The sequence below is a fragment of the Mercenaria mercenaria genome, chromosome 4, assembly GCF_021730395.1.
Source record: "Mercenaria mercenaria strain notata chromosome 4, MADL_Memer_1, whole genome shotgun sequence".
Classification (NCBI taxonomy): domain Eukaryota; kingdom Metazoa; phylum Mollusca; class Bivalvia; order Venerida; family Veneridae; genus Mercenaria; species Mercenaria mercenaria.
The window spans coordinates 36,721,623-36,749,033 of NC_069364.1; the positions used below are offsets into that span (position 1 = coordinate 36,721,623).

General features: G+C 37.2%; 1 protein-coding gene across 3 annotated transcripts in view; it reads right to left on the reverse strand.

Moving 5' to 3' along the window:
• LOC123551455 (uncharacterized) overlaps window positions 1-27,411 on the reverse strand; it is a 99,281-nt gene that overhangs the window by 36,557 nt on the left and 35,313 nt on the right. For 2 of the 3 annotated variants that reach the window (XM_045340403.2, XM_045340401.2), the window contains exons 8-10: window positions 22,546-22,765; window positions 16,453-16,693; window positions 14,270-14,828 (exon numbers count right to left, since the gene is read on the reverse strand). In XM_045340403.2, the coding sequence (XP_045196338.2) occupies window positions 14,270-14,828; window positions 16,453-16,693; window positions 22,546-22,765 (1,020 nt within the window). The remainder of the gene's footprint in view (window positions 1-14,269; window positions 14,829-16,452; window positions 16,694-22,545; window positions 22,766-27,411) is intronic. The other variant, XM_045340402.2, reaches the window with a different exon arrangement.

Below are 27,411 nucleotides of genomic sequence, written 5' to 3' on the forward strand. Positions count from 1 at the left end.
CATGCAAAAAGTTAATGTTGGCCCCTGTAACCTTGACCTTTGACCCCAAAGTCAGTAGGAGTGGTGTACTCAATAAGTACTATCAGCATGTGAATTTTGAAGGTCCTGGGTGCAGTGGTTCGCGAGTAAAGTGCCTTCATGCAAAAAGTTAACGTTGGCCCCTGTGACCTTGACCTTTGATCTGGTGACCCTAAAATCAGTAGGGGTGGTGTACTCAATAAGTACTATCACCATGTGAAGTTTGAAGGTTCTTGGGGCAGTGGTTCGCGAGTAAAGTGCCTTCATGCAAAAAGTTAACGTTGGCCCCTTTGACCTTGACCTTTGACCTGGTGACCCCAAAGTCAGTAGGGGTGGTATACTCAATAAGTACTATCAGCATGTAAAGTTTGAAGATCCTGGGTGCAGTGGTTCGCGAGTAAAGTGCCTTCACTTAAAAAGTTAACATTGTGACTAACGAACGAACTAACTAACGAATGACGGACAGTTGAAAACTAATATGCCTCCCTTCGGGGACATAAAAATTATTGTAAGCGGACAAAAGAAGGATCTGCCAAACAAGAGGGCCATGATGGCCCTATATCGCTCACCTGTTATCATTGCACTAGAGGACAAGAAGGTCCTCAGAAAAAATATCTAAGTCCAAAGAACGGAACAACAAAGGGAAGAAATTTAACCAAAAAGAAAAAAAAATTCTTACAAGGTACAGATATGTCAAAATACACCTAAAAATTGGAGATACCATCCATGTTGTACCACAGAAAAGTGGTATCGGTTTTTCCCTATGGTCAATAATAAAAAAGTTACTAAACATAAGCTATTTATAGTAACGTAAAAGGAAAGTAATTAAAAAAAAAATTATTGTAAGTGAACAAAAGAAGGATCTGCCAAATAAATCTGTTGACATAAATGAAATTTCAGATCAGTATCTTCATTAGTTACGGAGATATACCCATTTTAATTTGAAATAAAGGGAGGTAATTTGACATAAAATCAGTCCATAGTTATCTACCCTGATTGACTCAGTCCAACTAATGACAATAATGAAATTTCAAATAAGTCCTATAAGTACTTACTGATATAAATCCATTTTGATTACAATCAGGGGAGGTAATCAGATATAAAATAACTCTGAACCTAGGCTCGGATCTGATTTGTCATGGAATCCAAGAATTATTGTTGTTGAAGTTATTTTGGAAGTTTGTATCAAATAAAACCATAAATGAAGTCTCTATATGGCTGCAAAAGCCAAAATAGCCAATTTTGGACCTTTAAGGGGCCATAACTCTGGAACCCATGAAGAAATCTGGCCAGTTCAAGAAAAGAACCAAGATCTTGTGGTGATACAAGTTGTGTGCAAGTTTGGTTAAAATAGAGTCATAAATGAAGCTGCTATTGTGCAGACAAGGTCAAAATAGCTAATTTTGGCCCTTTCAGGGGCCATAACTCTGGAACCCATTATGGGATGTGGCCGGTTCAACAAAGGAATCAAGATCTTATGGTGATACAAGTTTTGTGCAAGTTTGATTAAATTCAAATCATAAATGAAGCTGCTATTATGCGGACAAGGTCAAAATAGCTAATTCTGGCCCTTTCAGGGGCCATAACTCTGGAACCCATAAAGGAATCCCGCCAAGATCTTATTATGATACAAGTTGTGTGCAAGTATGGTTAAAATCAAATCATAAATGAAGCTGCTATTGTGCAGACAAAGTCAAAATAGCTAATTCTGGCCCTTTCAGGGGCCATAACTCTGGAACCCATAATGGAATCTGGCCAGTTCAAGAAAGGAACTAAGATCTTATGGTGATACAAGTTGTGTGCCAGTTTGGTAATCAAAGGCCTGAAGGGCCTGAGTCAGCTAATGATTGATGTACTGACAGTATAGTCTACCAGTTTCAGTTAGTTTTTAGTTTTTTTTCTTAAAATTTCATAACACAGCTCGATATTTACCCAAAATATTATATCCGGATACGATTACACTTTTCTCCAGTTTCAACAATATATTTTACAAATTGTGATGATACGAAGACATTTAGCAGCAGTATCTGACATTGAAGTTTACGGTTAAATTACCTCTTATTTAAATCTTTTCATAAAAAAGTTGTTTCGTTTCGTGAAAGCAGCCAAACATAGACGATCTACTTTCGATTTCAAAAACTACAAGAAAATACAATTTAATGTTTCGCCGATTTGTTTATTTCTCGAAAAATAAGAATTAAATCATTTTTAATATCAGTAGTAACTAAACAAACCAGTAAGAGCTTCTTCTTCCGATAATTTATCCGTTTACTGACTGCAAAATTCAACCCACGCAAAGTTTATAGAAATCATACGATGCGTGTTTACGTTCAATGTGGGAGAATTAAGGCTGATCGGGTATGTTACCTAACGCATCCAGACGATTCAGATTTTGTTTTAAAAAAAGCATTGTGTGCGTTTCTGTAATTTTATATACGTTTTTATACGCTTAGAAATTATTAGACATGCGTATTTGCATTATTTCTATACGTAATTTACGCTAATACACATCTTATCTGGAACCCTGTGGAACTATTTTTTGTCTTTCGCTGGATGTTACCCAAGCTTTGTAAGCCTGAGCAATTCTTAAAATGCACATTTATGCTTAATGAGTTACATTCGAGTATTGCACAATTACAAGTCATAAATATGACAGATTACATCGTATACTGGTACTGATGATAAACCCGAACAGAAAATGAGGTTTTTTACCTGTAACTTTTTTATTTCTGCAATTTGTAATCAATGGTTGGTATCAAAATAAAGCTTTACATTTGCTGAAAACTTTGCATAATTCAAATTTATATTTAGTTAGCAAACTCACACGAAGTGAGGCCCTGAAAGGGGTTAGTAAAATGGGGACTGAAAGCAGGTTGACTGATGATAAATTCGAACACTTTGTCGTTTACAAAATTTTCTTCTTAGTATTATATTGAAACTTTCCCCAAAAAGCTGCAACAGTCATTACTGATCAAGTAATGAAAAGTTACCCAATGTCAGGCCTTCATGTGGTGAAAGTGAGCATGCGCAAAAATACACCCTCTTCCCCAGTAATTTTGGATAAATATTTTTTATACAGATAAATATAAGTCATTTATTTATACAGAATATTTACCAATTTTGTTTTTAATTACATCAGTTGGTGTTGTAAATGGAAACTATCAGATGGTGTGTTCAATTTTATAAATAACCGATTGCAATCAAATATTTCCAAGGTGGTCGACTTTATCATCTGTCCGGGTTTATCATCAGTACCAGTATTGGTCATAGCAAAGGGAATTGACACAACTTAACTTCATTCATGCAGTGAACTGTTTGAAGTTTGAGAAATCTAATGGAACTACATCCCTTCACGTGTTATTCGGTCCATTTAGAGAATCGCTGAACAGCAAGGACTCGTCAAAAGGCTTTCAGCCTTTAGCCGACTCAAAAATCAAATCATAAATAAAGCTGCTATTGTGCAGACAAGGTCAAAATAGCTAATTATGGCCCTTTCAGGGGCCATAACTCTGGAACCCATCATAGAATCTGGCCAGTTCAAGAAAGGAACTGAGATCTTATGGTGATACAAGTTGTGTGCAAGTTTGGTTAAAATAAAATCATAAATGAAACCACTATCGTGCAGACAAGAAACTGTTGACGGACGGACGCATGCACGGACTGACGACGGACGAATGGTGATCACAAGAGCTCACCTTGTCACTATGTGACAGGTGAGCTAAAAATAAGGAAAAAATGCACTATATTTTATTTGGGTCTACTTGTGACCTGATTTCGGAGGCTTACACTGTATTTGGTAGTGATCAGCCTACAACAGACACAATGCACGTTTCATTACCGATACCGTGGCTATTAAAACTACGCAAATGTCTATAGATAATGGTACTAAGTCCAAGCCTGACATTTGTCTAAATTTTCACCTACTGAGACATTGTTGAGCTAGTACCAGTTGCTTTTGTCAGTTTACAATGAGTACCGAGCTTGATATCACTATTTAGACACTATTTATTAAACTAAAATCACAAAAGACAAGGAACTGCTCTGTCTTGCCACACAAATAATTTTGAACTGTGCAATGCCGTCACGCATTTTTTCGACCATGTTATAATAAATTATCTGGATGTCTGTAACTCGCTGAATATTGCGTTTTGTCGGTTAAAATTTGGACAATATTCAGAGCAAACATTATTTTAAAGGTTGACATTAATAGTATAGCCGTAAGTTGAAAAGTGAATCAAATATATCATGATAAACTTTCGTTTTCGTATTTTTTCAACAAAATCATACTTTTAACTCGCCATAACTTACTCAATAAACATTACTTTTAAACGGGAATCATATGGCTTGCTCATTGTTCATGCTACTTTTTATAGAAATAAAGATCTTTAACATATTTTGAACCAACTGATTCTTGGATCGAAAATACTTACCCCAATATAAATGCCGGCAAAAATATCGGAGAACTGTTTTGTCCGACATAAACTGTTTTGCTCGCAACTGGTTAACGGGTGTGAACATGATGTCAAATGACATGTGAAGTTTAGGAGCATTTGGTCTTGTAGTCTTAGAGAATTAGAGAAACCTGCTTACATGTAAAACTTCTGTGATGCAGATAAAAGAGCAACAACAAAAACTCTAAAACACAACATTTCAATGTTAAGACAAGGGAATATCAGTAAAACACAACATTTCGAAGTTAAGACAAGGGAATATCAGTAAAACACAACATTTCGAAGTTAAGACAAGGGAATATCAGTAAAACACAACATTTCGAAGTTAAGACAAGGGAATATCAGTAAAACACAACATTTCGAAGTTAAGACAAGGGAATATCAGTAAAACTGATGGATGCTCCCCTAACCATGATTAGAAAAAAAGCAGAATTCATTAAAATGGCACATACATCATCTTAGTAGTGAAGCTTCCAAAGAAATTTCTTAGAACTTCAGCAAGTAGTTGGTGAGAAAAGGAACTCTCAAGACATGCTCATCTCATTGGGAGGGAAGCCTCCTATGAAGTTTCACTGAGAAAAACTCTGTACAAGGCTGGTATTATTGTTTATTAATGTTGAATAATCACATGCCAATAACACAGTGAATCAAAGCGCTCAAAGCGCTGACGGTGGCTGCTAATCAATGTTTAAAATATTACAAAGAAAGTGACAACTGAGGAATTGTTAATATAAACTATAAGAACTTTTTTTTGCATTTTTTTAATATTCGGCTTTGGTTTCAAAATTAATCCTTTTTCACTGCCAGTCATTGTTTACATACACACTGATTCAGTCTTTAACGAATAGTTTTGATTATTTGTGAGGAAAACGACAACATAAATTACATCAAAAATGTTTTACTATGAATAAAAATATAAGCTTTTTTTTCAAATCATTCAGCTTTTAAGATTTCTTTTTAAAGCTTTTGGGCAGTGTCTGTCATGAATTATTATACACACTGATTTAGTCCGTATCAGATAGCTGTGGTTTTTATGAGACTTTTGTGAAAGAAAACAACACAAACATGCACCACAGATGCACCTCAGAATGTCAGTTCTGCAGCTAGTGTATTTTAGAGGTGCATAAATTATCACTCCTTGGCAAAAATGCTGGACATTAAGTCAGACGAACTTACAACTTTAGTCAGACCGAGAAAAAAGTCGAAAATATGTAACTGGCGAAACGAAACCGTTTTACTTTTTATACATATATTTGTATCCAGATATATAGAGACGCACCATGAGAAAACCAGCATAGTGCGTTAGCGAACAGCAAGGATTCTGACCAGAGTGGTGTATGGATCCGCAGTTTGATTTGGGCCCATGCTGGTCACAAATGCACTATGTTGTTTTTCTCATGGTGCGACTCGAATGAATTTAGCTGAAGTGAGCAGAATCTGTCTTGAAACAATTCAATTTTTAAGTTGGTCAAATCTGTTATCCGACGACTTGCTACAGTCTGACACATTGCCTTTTCAAAAAGGCGAGTATTAGTATCATCGCTGCGCCCACGTTCATGGGCTTACAAGTTGATGAAATCGTGATACAGTAGCACCACTTAGTCAAAGCGAGCTTGAAACACTTCTCAGCTTGGGCGACCTGTGGGTTTCCACGTTGATAATACGTGTTTTGTCAGACGAAATTATACCGAATACATGTGTATCTATGCATACATATAGTATCTTATATTGTACATTTGCTGAAGGAAGATTATCCGTTAGGGAATATTATTTAGAAAACATACATGTCTTTGATTCTCACGGCAGGTCACACTGCAAACAATATCGAATGAATTTTAACTGAATGTTCTTTCATTTTTGTTCACTTTCGTATTGTAAGCATGTTTTAGTATATTTTGTTCTTGATATAACGATGAACTGTACATATCAATAAAGTACTGTTCTGTTCATAAATCATCTCACTAAATTTGCACTAATTAGTGTTAATTGGCAGTATTAACGCCTGAGGAAATCCATATCACTGCTGATTATCGATTTTCTATAAATAGCCTAATCAACATGCGGTCATATTTTTGCGTGCTTGAAACAAAAACGAGACAATGCAGTCGAAAATTCAGTAACATCCTTAGATCACTAGGGTTGCATTAATACAATATCTTACAATTCGATAGCTATGACGAAATTTAAGTTTGTTCTGACATATTTGAAAAGTATTACAACTTGCTGGAAAAGCTATCAGCAGTACAAACTGGTATTGTCTATGGACCGGAAATGTTTGGAAACTTTTCCGTTGAAATTCCGTTTCTATTTTTAGCCGCGGATTATTGCTATCAGAAGTCACTATTCTTTATCAAATAAAGCCTTAAATTTCGGAAGTTATACATGTGACACTGCGGTTAGGAAACATTATTGAATTGTCAGTCTGGATTCCCAGGCTAGGTTTCTATATACATAAGCTACCTTTTTCAAGTTATAAGCTACGTGACCTCTGGGGCAGTACTATGCGATAGCTAATCAATATCATCGCTCCAGTTCAGGTGACATGAGGTCATCGTTTATTCACGTGACCATAAATTTGCATATTTGTATTCATACACGTTGTTGTTTTAATTAAAACGTTTGTAAACCTCAGTTTGTATTGATTTTAGTCGCCGAATTTACATTAAAAATGGTATTAAGGCATATATTGTAGCTTTTCAAATTATGCACGTTGTGTAGATAATTGTTTACCTAGAAAGCTTGGAACTATTTTTGGTTGTGTTGTTAGGATGGTCTTAAGAACTGACAAGATTTTTCAAACAGAGTATTCTTTTTGACACTGGTGGCAGCTAGCAGCCACCAAAAATCATTGAAGTGGTACATGTGCATCTTCTTCTTGAAGTAAAAGCTTCCTAAAAAATTTTCTGAATTCCAGCAGAAATGGTGTTAAAGAATACTAATGTTGAATAATGAAAGGGATATAACTCAGTGAAAAATTATTGAACCAAACAAATGAACAAAATATGTGCATCTCCTTTTCAGAGTGAAGCTTCCTATGAATTTTAGAAGAATTCCAGTCAATGGTTGCTAAGAAATACTCTGGACAACGATGGCACTATAATTTACTAATGTTGAATAGTCAAAGAGCATAACTCGGTTAAAAATCATCTGACTGGAATATGAAAACTTGAAGATGCTTTTGTAGAAAAGAGCATGTCTCCCCCACTGCATAGTCGAAATAGGCAAGAAGTCAATAGGGGACAAGAGCAAAAGTCAAAGAGACACTGATGGTTGGCTGCAATAGGGATCATATACTTGGCATCTCCAATCATCCCACTAAGTTCAAACATTCTGGGCCTAGTGGTTCTCAAGTTATGAATTGGAAATGGTTTTCCATGTTCAGGCCCCTGGATTGGTTCATTCTCACATTGACTTCTGCAACAGTTTATTTACCGAAATTCCAGCCTACCAAATCAACAAACTACAGCGAGTCTAGTCACGAATGCTTCCTAGGAACAGCCAAGTGCTGAACTTCTGAAAAAATTACACTGGCTTCCAGTTAAGGCTAGAGTCATGTTCAAAGTCCTAGTAATAGTCTTCCGTGTCATCAATGATACAGCTCCAGTATATCTGAGGGAAATGTTTGTACTTACTCGACAACGGTACAGACTATGCTCACAGAGTGACACTAACTTTAACATCCCTAGACGGCGAACAAAATTAGCAGACAGATCGTTGGTCCCAAATGGTGGAACAATCTACCTAGCTATCTGAAAGGCATTTAGTCTGAAGCCAGCTTTAGATCAAAACTGAAAACACATTTGTTTAGTCAGTTTCATGAACAATGAGTGTGCTCTTGTTGAAAAACAAAATATCAGTAGTGGTATAAAATAGTATTTATACATGTCTAAATCTCTAAATCTAAGTTCTAGAATCCTGTTCATATTTTGAATGTATATATTTTAAATGTGTGTTATATAATTGTAAAGCGCAACAGAATATTTTATAATGTCATGTATTTGTATTTAAGTGACCCCAAAATCAATAGGAGTCATCTACATGCATCTGCATGTCAAATCATCCTATGAAGTTTCAACATTCTGGTTCAAGTGGTTCCCAAGTTACTGATCGGAAATGGTTTTCCATGTTCAGGCCCCTGTGACCTTGACCTTAGCTCAAGTGACCCCAAAAACGATAAGGGTAATCTCCCCTGTAAGTCCTATCATCCTATGAAGTTTGAAGGTTCTGGGTCAAATGATTCTCAAGTTATTGATTGGAAACTGTTTTCAATGTTCTGGTCCCTGTGACCTTGACCTTTGATATAATAACCCCTAAAATAGTAGGGGTCATCTACTCTGTAAACCTTATCACCCTATGAAGTTTGAAGGTTCTAGGTCAAATGGTTCTCCAGTTATTGATCGAAAATGAAGTGTGACAGATGGATGGCCCCTGTCACCTTGACCTTTGACGGTGTGGCCTAAAGAACAATAGGGGTCATCTACTCTGTAAGTTCTTGGTCAATTGGTTCTCAAGTTACTGATTGGAAATGGATTTCCATGTTCTGGTCCCTGTGACCTTGACCTTTGATGGAGTGGCCCAAAAAACAATAGGGGTCATCTACTCAGCATGTCCAATCATCCTATGAAGTTTCAACATTCTGGGTCAAGTGGTTCTCAAATTATTGATGGGAAATGGTTCTCAATGTTCAGGCCCCTGTGACCTTTACCTTTAACAGAGTGAGGGGTCATCTACTCTGCATGTCCAATCCTCCTATGAAGTTTCAACATTCTGGGTCAAGTGGTTCTCAAATTATTGATAGGAAATGGTTTTCCGAGTTCAGGCCCCTGTGACCTTGACCTTTAACAGAGTGAGGGGTCATCTACCCTGCATGTCCAATCATCCTATGAAGTTTCAACATTCTGGGTCAAGTGGTTCTCAAGTTATTGATCGGAAATGGTTTTCCAAGTTCAGGCTCCTGTGACCTTGGCCTTTGATGGAGTGACCCCAGAAACAATAGGGGTCGTCTACTCCATAAGCTCTGCCATCCTATGAAGTTTGAAGGTTCTAGGTCAAATGGTTCTCCAGTTATTGATCGGAAATGAAGTGTGATGGATGGACGCCCATACGATTTGGTATTAGGTGGTCATTCCATTGTTTGAAAACAACAAAAGTGGTTACGGAATGAATACAAAGGATTTCTACTGTCCTAGGCCACACCTCCTACCACCTAAGGTATCAATCGTTTGCTCGGAAGGATGGACAGACAGGGCAAAAACAATATATCTCCCCCAGAGGGGAAGAGACATAATAAGATGCACATCTCATCTCATAAGAGTGAAGCTTTTTGTATAGTTGCAATAAATTCAAGCAAGTGGCTGCCAAGGAATAAACTAAACAAAAAATCTTTCTAAAGTATGCTTATGTTGAATAACCAAAGAGCAATAACTCAAAGAACAAGAGCTCTCACAAGAGAGAGCGCACTCGACTATTTAGATGCTGGATAGTGAAACTGGGCACATCTGAGTAAGCTGGAGCTGTCACTGCAGTGTTTAATGACTCCAATGTGGATGAAGATATTGGACAATAGCTTAAGTCTGTGTCAAATGTATTTAGTAATAACAGAGATAATGTGTATCAAAACATTAAATACAGTGTGTCAGAGAGTCCGCATTTTCCTGCGTTTTTGATGCACTCAAATTGCCTGTGACTCAACAGAAAAAATACAGTGCATTTTTTATGACAAAGTCAAAACTAAAGAGCTAAAAGTAGGCCACTTCGCCTAATTATCGCCTCTGGGCGAAATCCAAATCGCCAAGTTAGATTGTGGTTCAGCATTATGAACCTTGTGTCATATGATGTGGGTGATGATGTGGAACAAATATTTCAAGTTTGAATCAAATCCATTTAGTAATAACTGAGATAGAGTGAAAAGGCACCAAAACTTTAAACTGAAATTCTAAGTAAAAGGAGGGGATAATTCATGAAATATTTGAACAAGAATTATGAACCTTGTGCCACATGATGTGGGTGATGATGAGGAATAACTATTAGTTTTAATCAAATTCATTAAATAATAACAAAGATCTAGTGAAAGTGCACCAACATTAACCTAAAATTCACAGAAAAGGGGGCATAATTCATGAAATATTGGTGCAAGAGTTATAGCCCTTGTGTCATATGAAGTGGGTGATGATGTGGTACAACTATTTGAATCAAATCTGTTTCGTATTAAAGGAATCAAATTAAATCAAAAATTAAATCAAATTATTGGATCAAGATCTTTTCTACAATGTAGTATTTGATTTTAATCCAATTTTTTAAAACTTCAGAATATACCTAGAAAATTCAGCTAATATAAAGGATTATGGTTGTGTGCTTGATTTTTTGCTAGACTAATTTAAAAAATTTGGATCTCACGCAATTTTTCGTGATGAAAGTCTATAGGATAATCTTTCATAACATTTTCGCGTATAGAATTTTTTCTACAAGGTAGATTCTGATGAAATTTCTCACAGCTGTAAATAAACATATAACCTATAATGTGGTGAAATAAAATGTATAGATCCGTGTGCTTAATTTTGAGATATTTGACCATGATTAAAGTGAACCGAAAATTTCAGGCTAATTTTGAGACATTATTTTGCATTATTTAATGTGTCATGTTTTAATATCATATTTTGACCTTAGAAATATAGCAGCAGTGACATTTTAATAAATTTACTCACAGGTTGACATTACTTCATAAGAAGATGTTCATTTCCGTACGCCGAATCCAGGTTTTATTCTATGTTTTCCGGATAAATGATGTTACGCCATCACTTCCGGTTTATCAAATGAGCAGAACCACTTTAACAGATATAGAGTGATAGTGCATCAAATTTTTTTAAAAATTCATCTTAACCTGAAATTTTAAGAAACAAGAGGGCCAAGATGGCCCTAGGTCGCTCACCTAAGAAACACACCATAACAGTGTAAAACATGTTTGACCTAGTGATTTCATGGAAACAAATATTCTGACCAATTTTCATTAAGACTGGACCAAAAAATTGGTCTCTTGCAATAAAACAAGCATTTTCTTAGATATGACCTAGTTTTTGACCCTAGATGACCCGTGTTCAAACTCAACCTAGATTTTATCAAGGCAATCATTCTGACCAAAATTCATGAAGATCAATTGAAAAATACAGCCTTTATCACATACACAAGTTTTTTCTTTGATTTGACCAAGTGACCTAGTTTTTGACCTCAGATGACCCATATTCAAATTCGACCTAGATTTCATTAAGGCAATCATCCTGACCAAATTTCATAAAATCAATTGAAAAAAAACAGTCTCTATTGCATACACAAGATTTTTCTTTAATTTGACCTAGTGACCTAGTTTTTGATCTCAGATAACCCATATTCAAACTCCACCTAGATTTCATCAAGGCAATCACTCTGACCAAATTTCATGAAGATCAATTGAAAACTATATCCTCTATTGCATACACAATGTTTTTCTTCGAATTGACCTGGTGACCTAGTTTTTGACCCCAGATGACCCATTTTCCAACTCGGCCTAGATTTTATCAAGGTAATCATTCTGGCTAAATTTCATGAAGATCAGTTGAAAAATACAGCCTCTATCGCATACACAAGGTTTTTCCTTCATTTGACCTAGTGACCTAGTTTTTGACCCGAGATGACCCATTTTCCAACTCGGCCTAGATTTCATCAAGGTTATCATTCTGACCAAAATTCATGAAGATCAACTGAAAAATACCGCCTCTATCGCATACACAAGGTTTTTCTTTGATTTGACCTAGTGACCTAGTTTTTGACCCGAGATGACCCATTTTCGAACTCGGCCTAGATTTCATCAATGCAATCATTCTGACCAATACTCATGAAGATCAATTGAAAAATACAGCCTCTATCGCATACACAAGGTTTTTCTTTGATTTGACCTAGTGACCTAGTTTTTGACCCGAGATGACCCATTTTCGAATTCGGCCTAGATTTCATCAAGGTTATCATTCTGACCAATATTCATGAAGAATAATTGAAAAATACAGCCTCTATCGCATACACAAGGTTTTTCTTTGATTTGACCTAGTGACCTAGTTTTTCATCCGAGATGACCCATTTTCGAACTCGGCCTAGATTTCATCAAGGCAATCATTCTGACCAATATTCATGAAGATCAATTGAAAAATACAGCCTCTATCGCATACACAAGGTTTTTCTTTGATTTGACCTAGTGACCTAGTTTTTGACCCGAGATGACCCTTTTTCGAACTCGGCCTAGATTTCATCAAGGTTATCATTCTGACCAATATTCATGAAGATTAATTGAAAAATACAGCCTCTATCGCATACACAAGGTTTTTCTTTGATTTGACCTAGTGACCTAGTTTTTGACCCGAGATGACCCATTTTCGAACTCGGCCTAGATTTCATAAAGGTAATCATTCTGACCAAGTTTCATGAAGATCAGTTGAAAAATACAGCCTCTATCGCATACACAAGCTAAATGTTGACGGACAGACAGACGACAGACGACAGACAGACGCCGGACGCCGGACATCGAGCGATCAGAAAAACTCACCTGAGCATTGCTCAGGTGAGCTAATAAAAAGGTGGATAACTAGAAAATGCTTTTGTAAAAAAGCGCATGTCTCCCCCAATGCAAAATCCTATAGGCAAGAAGTCAATAGGGGTCAGGAGCGAAAGTCAAAGAGACACTGATGGTTGGCTGCAATAGGGATCATCTACTTGGCATATCTAGTCATCCCGCTAAATTTCAACACTCGTGGTTCTCAAGTCACTGTTCAGGCTCCTGTGACCCTGACCTTTGATCAAGTGACCTCAAAATAAATAGGGGTCATGTACTCTGCATGTCCAATCATCCTATTAAGTTTCAACATTGTAGGTCAAGTGGTTCTCAAGTTATTTCCAAAAAATGATTTTACATGAACAGGCCATTGTGACCTTGACCTTTAATAGACTGACCCCAAAATCAATAGGGGTCATCTACTCTGCATGTTCAATCATCCTATGAAGTTTCAACATTCTGGGTCAAGTGGTTCTCAAGTTATTGATCGGAACTAGTTATCAATGTTCAGGCCCCTGTGACCTTGACCTTTAACGGAGTGACCCCAAAATCAATAGGGGTCATCTACTCTTCATGACCAATCATCCTATGAAGTTTCAACATTCTGGGTCAAGTGTTCTTTAGTTATTGATCGGAAATGGTTTTCAATGTTCAGGCCCCTGTGACCTTGACCTTTGATGGAGTGACCCCAAAAACAATAGGGGTCGTCTACTCCAGCAGCCCTACAACCCTATGAAGTTTGAAGGTTCTAGGTCAAATGGTTCTCCAGTTATTGCTCGGAAATGAAGTGTGACGTACGTACGGACGGACGGACGGACAGGGCAAAAACAATATGTCTCCTGGGGGAGACATAATTCATGAAATATTGGTGCCAGAGTAATGGAACTTGTGTAAAATGATGTGGATGATGATGTGGAACAATTGTTTTAAGACTGAATCAAATCCCCTCTGTAATAACAGAGATATAGTGAAAATGCATTTAAGTAAAACGGGGAAATAATTCATTATGTCCTTCTGTCTTCACCTTGAACATTGGGTTCCTAATGTTAAGCAGCTATAAATATTAGCTGATTTACAAAAACATAATATTCAAAATGCTGAATTGTTATACTTTTAAGAGTATGTATAGTGTAAATATCTACATATTAGAATCTTCTACAGGTAGGCTTACACACTCCTGTTTTGAAATCTCAACCTCTTGTGTGAAAGTAAAATTACAACTCACCCCATTCTCAGCACCATCTATAGCCATTGGCATATGCCTGAATTCTGAATCCAATAAAATACGTCTCACTCCTACACAAGACAGCAGTATATGCAACGTGTTGAGTGAGGCTATAGTCAAACCTTCCAAGTCATTAGCATAATTTGCTGTGCTTTTTAGAAACAGGCCCAATGACCCTGTTGGAGATTCTGACGATGTGTCAAAACTATCTGGAGAACTTGATGAATTTGTACCTGATGAGGCTGTCGAATTTTCAAATGCTGATTCTAGCATTTCAGTATAATGTTTTAAGTAATCACTAATTAATGGTAATATCAAAATTGCATCTTCTAAATCAGTTTGTGCTGTTACTGTTGAGTTTGAAAGACTATCTCCACTGTCACATGGTTTCATCTGATTTTGAATGGACCAATCAGATTTGGTGTTATCATTTGACTGGTTCCAAGGTTTAAGAAGGTCTGATAACCCCTGAACAGCCATACTAAAATGATCGACAGGAACCAGGCTAACCATGTCTGGTTTGTCTAATTGAGTAACTAAGCTTTGTAAGTCTGACAACCTGAAAACCATAAAATAAACCAGGTGGAGTATTTATATTAAATATATACTGTGAAATCATTTAATTTTTGAAATTTCATTTTTTAAGCCAAATCTGTGATTTCAAGGCGGTTAAAATATGCAACTTTTCAGGATAAAATGAATAGGAATTTTTTAGTGTTCACTGACACTGAATTCCACGTTAACAAGTGAAAATTAATAATGATTTCACAGTATATGAAAAAACCTTCCTAAAATTACAGAAATATATTAGTTCTGAAATTAATTCTATTTACACAGATATATTAAACATAAAGACCAGTTTCAAGAAAGCATTTAACAAAACCAATCTATTTGTGATGTAAAAGTCAATGTTTTGGAACTTTCAAAAAGTGTTGCAACATTACTGAATAACAAATAAATTTGACAATGCAGGATAGTATGTTTTTTTGTCATTACACTATATCAGGTATACATTTCATATCCTTCCGCACCTCAAACTTAATAAAACATATGAGCATCTGAAGGCCCTTTCACACTACCGTATAATCAACACTCATTTCACGACAGTTGTTGAAAAAATGGCTGATATGTCTAAGTCAGCAGCTCTCATAATATGAGACAATTAAAAAAAAGGCCTTAAGTACAATCTGACAAGGTTACTCTTGTTCCATTACTGACCCCTGAGGGATTTTTGTCTTTTCTGCCTGCAAATATTTTCTTATGGGTAAGATGCTGACATGGCGTGCTCAACACAAGATATAGTCAATATATTCAATCTGTTTGAAAGACTCCCCATTAGCAAAAAAAAAAACATCAAAAAAATGAAACAAGGAGCTGCATTTTCACAAACACAAAATCATGCTCCTGGGTGTTGTTTTCTGAGGTTTCAAGCTTAAAGGTGAAGATCATATGAAGGTCAAGGTCATCTATTTATAAGTCAGTTTGTAGGTTTTGCCAAAAGGTTTGCTGAGTGTGGGTATAACCTAAATTTGGCCAATTGTGAGCTGTAGGACCAAAAAGGTTGTTTTATTAAGAACTAAATCAAGTGAACTATGTGACGTGAGGGTCAAATCATTTATGTGTAGGTCAGTTTGTAGGTCTTTACAAAAGGATTGTTGAGTGTATGAACTAATCCTGTCATTAATGTGGGCTGTAGGCAATCTGGTTCCTACAGACTGACAAATGGACAATTCATTCGCTAAATGTCTGGAGGTATACAAAGTCCACAAACATACTTTTAGATAGGGTGATCCATGTGTGAGCACTGAATGTAGATCAATACAAATGCGACTTTCGTTTTAAAGTTGAGCCTGTAAACGTTCATTTTCATTACTTCTGGCCGAAGGTAGTCTGACATCATTTCTGTGCTGTTAAAAGCATACATATGCCTTGCAAGAGTATATAAAATGTGGCCAGTGTCTGGAGGATAATAGACTGTCAGTATCTGAGAAAGCTAAACATTTACACTCAAACTGTCAGTTTCTGAGAAAGCTAAACATTTACACTCAAACCATTATTGTGTTTCTGCTCTATATATAATTACGTTCCCACTTAACTGTGGTTGAGCTTTCACTCTATCCATACTGATTTCCTGCTGTTTGTGTAAAAGTTTGAAAAGCTTTAAATTTGTTTGTCAAACTCACCTTCTTCCCCTAACTGGTGAAAGTAAACTTGTATCCTTATCTCTGTCAAACTGGACATTATACAAGGTGGCACTTGTTGATGGGGTGTTTAACAGGCCCACAATGCCTCGGTCACTTATACTTGCTGTTGTGCTTGGAGTTACGTTAAGTAACCTTCCAACAAGCTGGGAACCAGAGGATCTACTTCCACCAACACACAGAGATATGCCAGATATTTTCCTGTGTCCCTTATTGTTTACTGCTGAAGTGAAAATCAGTTACACAATTAAATCCAACTTTTCCATTGATAAATTGTGCACTCTGTTGCAGGATAAACAGTATCAAATGAATTTCCTTTCCTGCTAAATATTGCCCTCCCATCTTAATGTACAACATATTTTCTAACTTCACACATTTTTTGTTTTTATCTCTGCTAAATTTTGAAAGATTTGAGTAAAAACTTTTGTAGACTAGAAATGTGTCACAGACACGGATGCCCCTGCAACATGAGAAAGGTCACAGGCATAAGTTATTTATAGTAACAACTAAGAGAAGTTAATCTATAAAATAATTTTTTTTTTTTTTAAATTCTAAGTCCATACTAAAAAACCTTACCAGGTAGAGATAGGTCAAAATACTTCTCAAAATTGGATGTAACATGCATGTTGCACTACAGAAAAGTGGTCTTGATTTTTCCCTATGACCAGTAATAAAAAAGTTACAATATAAGCTATTTATAGTAACAACAAAGGAAAGTAATTCTAAACTAGGGACCTGATTCTTGCGCATGACATTCTGTCTCATAATTGTGTACAATTGAGCCAAATTACATCAAAATCCCTCCATGCATGAAGAAGAAATGCTCAAGACAAAGTCATTCTTGTATGTGACCTTTGGCCTCTAAGTGTGACCTTGACCTTAGACCTAGTGACCTGGTTGTTGCCACATCGTCTATCCATGCTTATTATTTGTGTCAAATTATTTTGAAATCGGACCATGCATGTCAAAGTTATGGACCGGACACGAAGACCACATTATCAGTATATACATTGTATGTAGTGAAAACTGGCTTATCAGTATATATGTAGTGAAAACTGGCTAAGTTCAACCAAGGACGGTGACCTTGACCTTTGAGCTAGTGAAAGGGTTTTGTGTAAGACACATCGTCTATCCATGCTTATAACTTGTGTGAAATTATTATGAAAATTGGACCATGCATGTCAAAGCTATGGCCCGGACATGAACACCACCCTTTCCCGAACACACACACAAACAGGGGTAATACTATATGCACCCCCCTCCCCCATTTTATGGCGGGGGCATAAAAAGCGCATGTCCCACTAATTTTCAACATTCTGGGCCTAGTGGTTCTCAAGTTATGAAACAAACTGTTTTCAATGTTCAGGCCCTTGTGACCTTGATCTTTGATCAAGTAACCCCAAAATCAGTAGGGGTCATCTACTCGCCATGTCCAATCATCCTATGAAGTTTTAACATTCTGGGTCAAGTGGTTCTCAAGTTACTGATCGGAAATGGTTTTCCATGTTCAGGCCCATGTGACCTTGATCTTTAACAGAGTGACCCCAAAATCATTAGTGATCAGCTAATCTACTGAACCAATCATCCTATGAAGTTTCAACATTCTGGGTCAAGTGGTTCTCAAGTTATTGATCAGAGATGGTTTCGAATGTTCAGGCCCCTGTGACCTTCACCTTTAACAGACTGACCCAAAAATAATTAGAGGTCATCTACTCTACTTAATCAATCATCCTATGAAGTTTCAACATTCTGGGTCAAGTGGTTCTCAAGTTATTAATCGAAAATGTGTTTCCATGTTCATGCCCATGTGACCGTGACCTTTAAGAGTGACCCCAAAATCAATAGGGGTGTCTACTCTGCATGTCCAATCATCCTATGAAGTTTCAACATTCTGGGTCGAATGGTTCTCAAGTTATTGATGGAAATGGTTTTCCATGTTCAGGCCCCTGTGACCTTGAGCTTTGATGGAGTGATCCCAAAAACAAGAATGGCTATCTAATTCATAAGCCCTGCAAAAAACCCCCATGAACTTTAAAGGTTTTAGGTCAAATGGTTCTCCGGTTATCGATCGGAAATGAAGTGTGATGGACAGACGGATGGACAGGGCAAAAACAACAAGTGAATGAAGTATTGCCATGCAATAAAAAGTCCCCTACTGGAAGGCACCTACTATTCTCTACCGCAGTATAACATAATGAACTGATATCTGTCAATGATGTATAAACAATATTGTACTATATATACAATATGTTATAACAAAACACTTGGATTAAAATTTATATTATATACAAGAGGGCCATGATGGCCCTATATCGCTCACCTGTTATCACTGCACTTGAGGACAAGAAGGTCCTCAGAAAGAATATCTAAGTCCAAAGGACAGGAACAACAAAGGGAAGAAATTTAACCAAAAAGAAAAAAAATCTTACAAGGTATAGATATGTCAAAATACACCTAAAAATTGGAGGTACCATCCATGTTGTATCACAGAAAAGTGGTCTCGGTTTTTCCCTACGTCCAATAATAAAAAAGTTACTAAAAATAAGCTATTTATAGTAATGTAAAAGGGAAGTAATTAAAAAAAAAAAAATATTGTAAGTGAACAAAAGAAGGATCTGCCAAATAAATCTGTTGACATAAATGAAATTTCAGATCAGTATCTTCATTAGTTATGGAGATATACCCATTTTAATTTGAAATAAAGGGAGGTAATTTGATATAAAATCAGTCCATAGTTATCTACCCTGATTGGCTCAGTCCAACTAATAACAATAATGAAATTTCAAATAAGTCTTATAAGTACTTACTGATATAAATCCATTTTGATTACAATTAGGGGAGGTAATCAGATATAAAATAACTCTGGAACCTACGATTGGATCTGATTTGTCATGGAATCCAAGATTTATTGTTGTTGAAGATATTTTGGAAGTTTGTATCAAATTAAAACCATAAATGAAGTCTCTATATGGCTGCAAAAGCCAAAATAGCTAATTTTAGACTTTTAAGGGGCCATAACTCTGGAACCCATGAAGGAATCTCGCCAGTTCAAGAAAGGAAGCAAGATCTTGTGGTGATACAAGTTGTGTGCAAGTTTGGTTAAAATCAAATCATAAATGAAGCTGTTATTGTGCAGACAAGGTCAAAATAGCTAATTTTGGCCCTTTCAGGGGCCATAACTCTGGAACCCATTATGGGATCTGGCCGGTTCAAGAAAGGAACTGAGATCTTATGGTGACACAAGTTTTGTGCAAGTTTGATTGAATTCAAATCATAAATGAAGCTGCTATTGTGCAGACAAGGTCAAAATAGCTAATTCTGGCTGTATCAGGGGCCATAACTCTTGAACCCATAATGGGATATCGCCAGTTCAAACAAGAGCACCGCCTTGCGGGTGCTGACGCTCATCTGATTTTTTTTGTGTAATAGAAATATTGTCCTACCCATGATTTTCTAAGTCTAAAAAGGGCCATCACTCTTGCAAAAAGCAGGATAGAGTTATGTTTCTTGATGTACAGTGTCCACTTATGATGGTGAAAAACTGTTGCAAGTTTTAAAGCAATAGCTTTGATAGTTTATGAGAAAAGTTGACTTAAACATAATATTCAACCATTTTTCTAAGTCCAAAAGGGGCAATAATTATTGCAAAAAGCAGGATGGAGTTATGTTGCTTGCTGTACAGGGTCAGCTTATGATGGTGAACAAGAGTTGCAAGTTTTAAAGCAATAGCTTTGATAGTTTAAGAGAAAAAGTTGACCTAAACATAAAACTTAACCAAGAAATCTGATATTTTCTAAGTCCAAAAGGGGCCATAAATCTTGCAAAAAGCAGGATGGAGTTATGTTTCTTGCTGTACAGGGTCAGCTTATGATGGTGAACAAGTGTTGCAAGTTTTAAAGGAATAGCTTTGATAGTTTAGGATAAAAGCTGACCTAAACATAAAACTTAACCAAGAAAACTGATTTTCTAAGTCCAAAAGGGGCAATAATTCTTGCAAAAAGCAAGATGGAGTTATGTTTCTTGATGTACAGGGTCTGCTTATGATGGTGAACAAGTATTCCAAGTTTCAAAGCAAAAGCTTTGATAGTTTAGGAGAAAAGTTGACCTAAACATAAAACTTAACCAAGAAATCTGATATTTTCTAAGTACAAAAGGGGCCATAAATCTTGCAAAAAGCAAGATGGAGTTATGTTTCTTGCTATACAGGGTCAGCTTATGATGGTGAACAAGTATTCCAAGTTTCAAAGCAATAGCTTTGATAGTTTAGGAGAAAAGCTGACCTAAACATAAAACTTAACCAGGCAACGCCGACGCAGACGCCGACGCCGACACCGACGCCGACAACCGCTCAAGTGATGACAATAACTCATCATTTTTTTTCAAAAAATCAGATGAGCTAAAAAGGAACCAAGATCTTATGGTGATACAAGTTGTGTGCAAGTTTGGTTAAAATAAAATCATAAATGAAGTTGCTATAGTGCAGACAAGGTCAAAATAGCTAATTCTGGCCCTTTCAGGGGCCATAACTCTGGAACCCATAATGGAATCTGGCCAGTTCAAGAAAGGAACCGAGATCTTATGATGATACAAGTTGTGTGCAAGTTTGGTTAAAATAAAATCATAAATGAAACCACTATCGCGCAGACAAGAAATTGTTGACGGACGCACGGACGCACAGACGACGGACGAAGGGTGATCACAAAAGCTCACCTTGTCACTATGTGACAGGTGAGCTAAAAAACCTACAGTTCGTCCCTCAGTGCAAAAAGTGGATAACTGCATTGACTTAAAGGACTTATTCACTTTTTGCACTAAGGAGACGAGTTGTTTTCATATGGCATTTTTTTGGCCGATTATCAAAAAAGGAGTCATAAGTTATTTATAGTAATAACAAGGGATGTTTTAATCCTTAAAATAAAAAAAGAAGAAAAATTTCTATATAATATAAGTCCACAAGAAATTCTTTACCAGGTAGAGTTAGGTCAAAATGCTCCTAAAAATTGGATATAACATGCATGTTGCACCACAGAAAACTCGTCTCGATTTTTCCCTACGGCCAGTAATAAATAAGTTACAATATGATCTATTTATAGTAAGAACAAAGGGACGTAATTCTAAAAACAAGGGTGCCTCATGTTAGTGAACATTTGTGCAAAGATACATCAAAAGCCCTCCATGCATGAAGAAGAAATGCTCCGAGCAAAGTCATTCTTGTATCTGACCTTTGACTCTATGTGTGACCTTGACCTTAGACCTGGGGACCAGGTTCTTGCGCATGACACTCCGTCTCATGGTGGAGAACATTTGTGCCAAGTAATATTAAAATCCCTTTTAGGATTGTTGAGTTACAGATTGGACAGGAAAAAAGCCCTTTTGACCTTTGACTTCCAAGTGTGACCTTGACCTTGCAGCTAAGGGCTTGGGTGTTGCGCATGACACATTGTCTCATCCAGGGAAATATTTGTGTAAACTGATATTTAAATCCTGTTTTGCATGATAAAGTTATAGACAGGACAGGAAAAATTCCCATTGACCTTTAATCATAAAGTGTGACCTTGACCTTTAAGCTAAGGTTCCGGGTGTTGCGCATGAGATGCCGTCTCATCATAGGGAACATTTATGCCAAGTAATATTAAAATTCCATCATGGATGACAGAGTTCTGGACCGGACAGGGAAAAAAACCTATTAACCTTTGACCTCCAATTGTGACCTTGACCTTTGAGCCAGGGGTCTGGTTTTTGCGCAGGACACATCGTCTCATCATGGGGAACATTTGTGCCAAGTGATATTAAAATCCCTTTATGAATGACGGAGTTATGGACCGGACACGAAACAGACCCTGTTCATTTGACTGCCAAGACCATGACCTTTTAGCTAGGGGTCTGAAAGTTGTGCACGACACATCATCTTATTATGAGGGGCGAGTAGGATAGCTCCCCTATTCTTCGAATAGTCGAGCTAAAAATGGTCATTATAACAGTAGCTAAATCTGGGATTTTCTATTCTAGCCGAATACAGCATCACGGAGCAAGCTACTATCATAATAACTCTATTGTATTACATATACTATTTACCAGCTCTTGATGACTTGGCAGTTTGCACAATTTCCTGGTTATCCCCAGACTGACTGACCTTGACTTCTTCAGACTGGCTGACCTTGACCTTTTTACATGGAGATACTTCTTCAGCCATGAACGTTTTCTTGGAAGGGAATCCAGAATAACCTTTTGGGGACCTCTCTTCAACAAAAACTTTACGTGGTTTTGGACTTACACTCTGTGACTGTGGAAATCCCTGAGGTGTAAAATGTAACTGGTTACAGTAATTCCAATCTAAATACAGTAACATTTCATAAATAAGAACTTTGTATTTGAAACAACTACCAGTCACAGATATTAGGTAAACCAATTATCCCAGAACAGTTTCCATAATCATGGCTTATTACTTGCTTTTCTTATGGAAAATCATTAAAACTCTGCTTTTGAAAGTAAGATGGCTCAACTTAATGTTGATTTTAAATCATTCCAAATGAATAACACAGGGTCATGACGACCCTATATCGCTCATCTGTTAAACTTGAAATCATTAAGATAAACATTCTGACCAAGTTTCATAAAGATAGGGTCATAAATGTGGCCTCTGCAGTGTTAAAAACCTTTTCCTTTTTTTTTTTGAGTGTTGACCTAGTTTTTGACCCCCAATGACCCAGTTTGAACCTGGCTTAGGAATCATCAAGATAAACATTCTTACCAAGTTTCATGAAGAAAGGGTCATAAATATGGCCTCTAGAGTGTTAACAAGCTTTTCCTTTGATTTGAGGTGACCAAATTTTTGACCCCACATGACCTAGTTTTGAACTTGGCCTAAGAATCATTAAGATAAACATTCTTACCAAGTTTCATGAAGACAGGGTCACCAATATGGCCTCTAGAGTGATAACAAGCTTCTCCTTTGATTTGAGCAGGTGACCTAATTTTTGACTCCACATGACCCAGTTTCAAACTTGGCCTAGGAATCAGCAAGATTCCTTTCCTCTCACATTCAGGGTTCTCCCCAGGATTTTGTTATAGCCGGGCTCTGTGGAATTATAGCCAGGTACACTTTCTAGCGGTTTGTCCCGATAAACATTATTCATTTAAGTACTAAATTGAGGTGATGAAATATAAGAATGATAGGAAATAGCTTCTGAAACTGTAACATATATAAACATATTTATCAAAGGTAGCTTAAGTAAATAAATCAAGAAGAAATCACTGCAAGAATCATTATTTAATATTTCTACTTGATTTTCTTTGAAGCCGAGTTTAAAAGGAAATATGCATTGTGATTTTTTTTGCATTAATTATAGCCTGAGTTTTTACAGAAATATAGAAGTTTTGACAGCAAATAATGTGGATCTTTTTGGTCCTTACAGTGTCAAACACTATCTTCTAAACCTACCGATAATTCTATATTTCATATTCTAGTTGAATATGCAGCTCATTTCATGAAGTAAAAGTCATTTAATCAAATTTTTTATGTTTTCTACCTTCTCTGACACTATGTATTGACTTATCTAAATCTGTGTCGTCCGAAATACCCTGCAGTTTCAGATACGATTGACCCTGATTTTTGCCAGTAGCAGTTGCAACTTTGCAAGTTTTGCAGGTAGTTTTTGTTCAAATAGCCTGGCTATTACTTGCTGGCTATTGAAAATACAATCTTTATGGTTTGGCATGTTCTACCAGCATCAGTTTTATTTGGTTGCAAATGAACAGATTCGCCAATTTCTGTTTTAAATAATGCCAAAATTGATTACATTCAATATCAAAATTTGTTTGATATATAGACAAGTATTTGAACCCGATGTATTTCAAAATTAAATGTGGTTTGCAAAAAAAAATTGTTGTGCACGAAAACGAAAGTACAATTTGACAGTTGGCGGTAAAATAAGTTGATTGTTTGTAACACTGTCCGTGATTATGTTCTGCGACTATAACATTACCGATTTTGCCTCCAGACATAATCAAAACAGGTAATTATCGGCTGGTTATGTTTACAGGTGATGAAATGTATAAATGTACATGAAATTTATGATATTGAAATTTTATAGCTGGTTGCTAAGATATTAAAGCCGGGCGCAGCACCCGGCTGAAAGGACCTGGGGAGGACCCTGACATTCTTACCAAGTTTCATGAAGATAGGGTCATAAATATGGCCTCTAGAGCGTTCACAAGCTTTTCCTTTGATTTTAGCATGCAAAGTAATATTCAACCCCACATGACCCAGTTGCGAACTTGACATATGAATCATCAAGGTAATATTCTGACCAAGTTTCATGAAGATAGTTATAAATGCAGCCTCTGGAGTGTTAACAATCTTTTCATTTGATTTAACCTGGTGACATAGTTTTTTACCCCACATGACCCAATTTTGAACTTGGCCTAGAGAGCATGAAGACAAACATTCTGTGCAAGTTTGTATCAAACAAGAGCTCGTAGAACACGAAATGCCCCCCCACCCCCTCCCCACATGATGCATTCAGTAATTGCACAAGGAACAGAAATTATATGGTTACTGTTTTTGGTCAAAGTGACATTGACCTTTGACCTACTGACCTCAAAATCAATAGGGGTCATCTGCTGGTCATGATAAACCTCCCTCTTAAGTTTCGTGATCCTAGGTCCTAGCATTCTCAAGTTATCGTCCGGACACATTTTAACTGTTCCAGGGCTCTGTGACCTTGACCTCTGACCTCATAATCAATAGGGGTCATCTGCTGGTCATGCTCACCTTTTAAGTTTCGTGATCCTTAGCCCAAGTGTTCTCAAGTTATCGTCTGGAAACGGTTTTACTGTTCCAGGCCCCTGGCCTACTTACCTCAAAATCAATAGGTGTCATCTGCTGGTCATGACCAACCTATCTATCAACTTTCATGATCCTAGGCCAAAGCGTTCTTCAGTTATCATCCGGAAACTGTTTAACTGTTCCTAGTCATTGTGACCTTGACCTTTGACCTACTGACCTCAAAAATCATCAGGGGTCATCTGCTGGTTATGACCAACCACCCTATCAACTTCCTGATCCTAAGCCCAAGCATTCTTGAGTTATCATCCGGAAGCGGGTTGGTCTACATACTGACCGACAGACAGACCAACATCTACAAAACAATATACCCCTCCTTCTTCAAAGGGGGGCATAATCAAAGCATAAATGAAACTTCTATATTGCTGAAAGTGCCAAAATAGAAAATTCTGCCCCTTTCAGGGGCAGTAACTCTAGAACCTATGACGGAATCTAGCTGGTTTTCGAAAGGAATCAAGAGCTTATTGTGACTTAACTTGTGTGTAAGTGTGTTTAAAATCAAATGTAAATTATGACTTCTATAGTGTTCACAAGGTAAAAACTAGAAAATGCTTTTGTAAAAAAGCGCATGTCTCCCCCAATGCAAAGTGCTATGGGCAAGAAGTCAATAGGGGTCAGGAGCTAAAGTCAAAGAGACACTGATGGTTGGCTGCAATAGGGATCATCTACTTGGCATGTTCAGTTATCCCGCTAAATTTCAACACTGGTGGCCTAGTGGTTTTCAAGTCACTGTTCAGGCTCCTGTGACCTTGACCTTTGATCAAGTGACCTCAAAATAAATAGGGGTCATCTACTCTGCATGTCCAATCATCCTATTAAGTTTCAACATTGTAGGTCAAGTGGTTCTCAAGTTATTTCCAAAAAATGATTTTACATGAACAGGCCACTGTGACCTCGACCTTTAATAGACTGACCCCAAAATCAATAGGGGTCATCTACTCTGCATGTTCAATCATCCTATGAAGTTTCAACATTCTGGGTCAAGTGGTTCTCAAGTTATTGATCGGAACTGGTTATCAATGTTCAGGCCCCTGTGACCTTGACCTTTACGGAGTGACCCCAAAAACAATAAGGGTCATTTACTCTGCATGAACAATCATCCTATGAAGTTTAAGTACAAAAGGGGCATAATTCTGTCAGAAACACAATTAGAACAATCATCCTATGATGTTTAAGTACAAAATAAATGGAAAATAATTCCAAGTATAACTCCTTGGTAACCTTGACCTTGGGTATAATGGGCCCTGCCCCTGCACATACTTTGTATGCTGGATAATGTTTACGTGAACTAACAGTATGATATAAGCAATAGTAACAAAGATATGACAGAACAAGAGCTGTCACTAATGGTGACAAATGCCCCTGCAGCACCTTGACCTTTGACCTGGTGACCCCAAAGTCAGTAGGGTTGGTGTACTCAATAAGTACTATCAGCATGTGAAGTTTGAAGGTCCTGCGTGAAGTGGTTCGCATGTAAAGTGCCTTCATGCAAAAAGTTAACGTTGGCCCCTGTGACCTTAACCTTTGACCTGGTGACCCCAAAGTAAGTAGGGTTGGTGTACTCATAAAGTACTATCAGCAAGTAAAGTTTGAAGGTCCTGCGTGAAGTGGTTTGCGAGTAAACTGCCTTCATGCAAAAAGTTAATGTTGGCCCCTGTGACCTTGACCTTTGACCTGGTGACCCCAAAGTCAGTAGGAGTGGTGTACTTGATAAGTACTATCAGCAGGTGAAGTTTGAAGGTCCTGGGTGCAGTGGTTCGCGAGTAAAGTGCCTTCATGCAAAAAGTTAATGTTGGCCCCTGTGACTTTGACCTTTGACCTGGTAACCCCAAAGTCAGTAGGGGTGGTGTACTCAATAAGTACTATCAGCACGTGAAGTTTGAAGGTCCTGGGTGCAGTGGATCGCGAGTAAAGTGCCTTCATGCAAAAAGTTAACGTTGGCCCTTGTGACCTTGACCTTTGACCTGGTGACCCCAAAGTCAGTAGGGGTGGTGTACTCAAAAAGAACTATCAGCACGTGAAGTTTGAAGGTCCTCGGTGCAGTGGTTCGCAAGTAAAGTGCCTTCATGCAACAAGAGCTGTCACTAATGGTGACA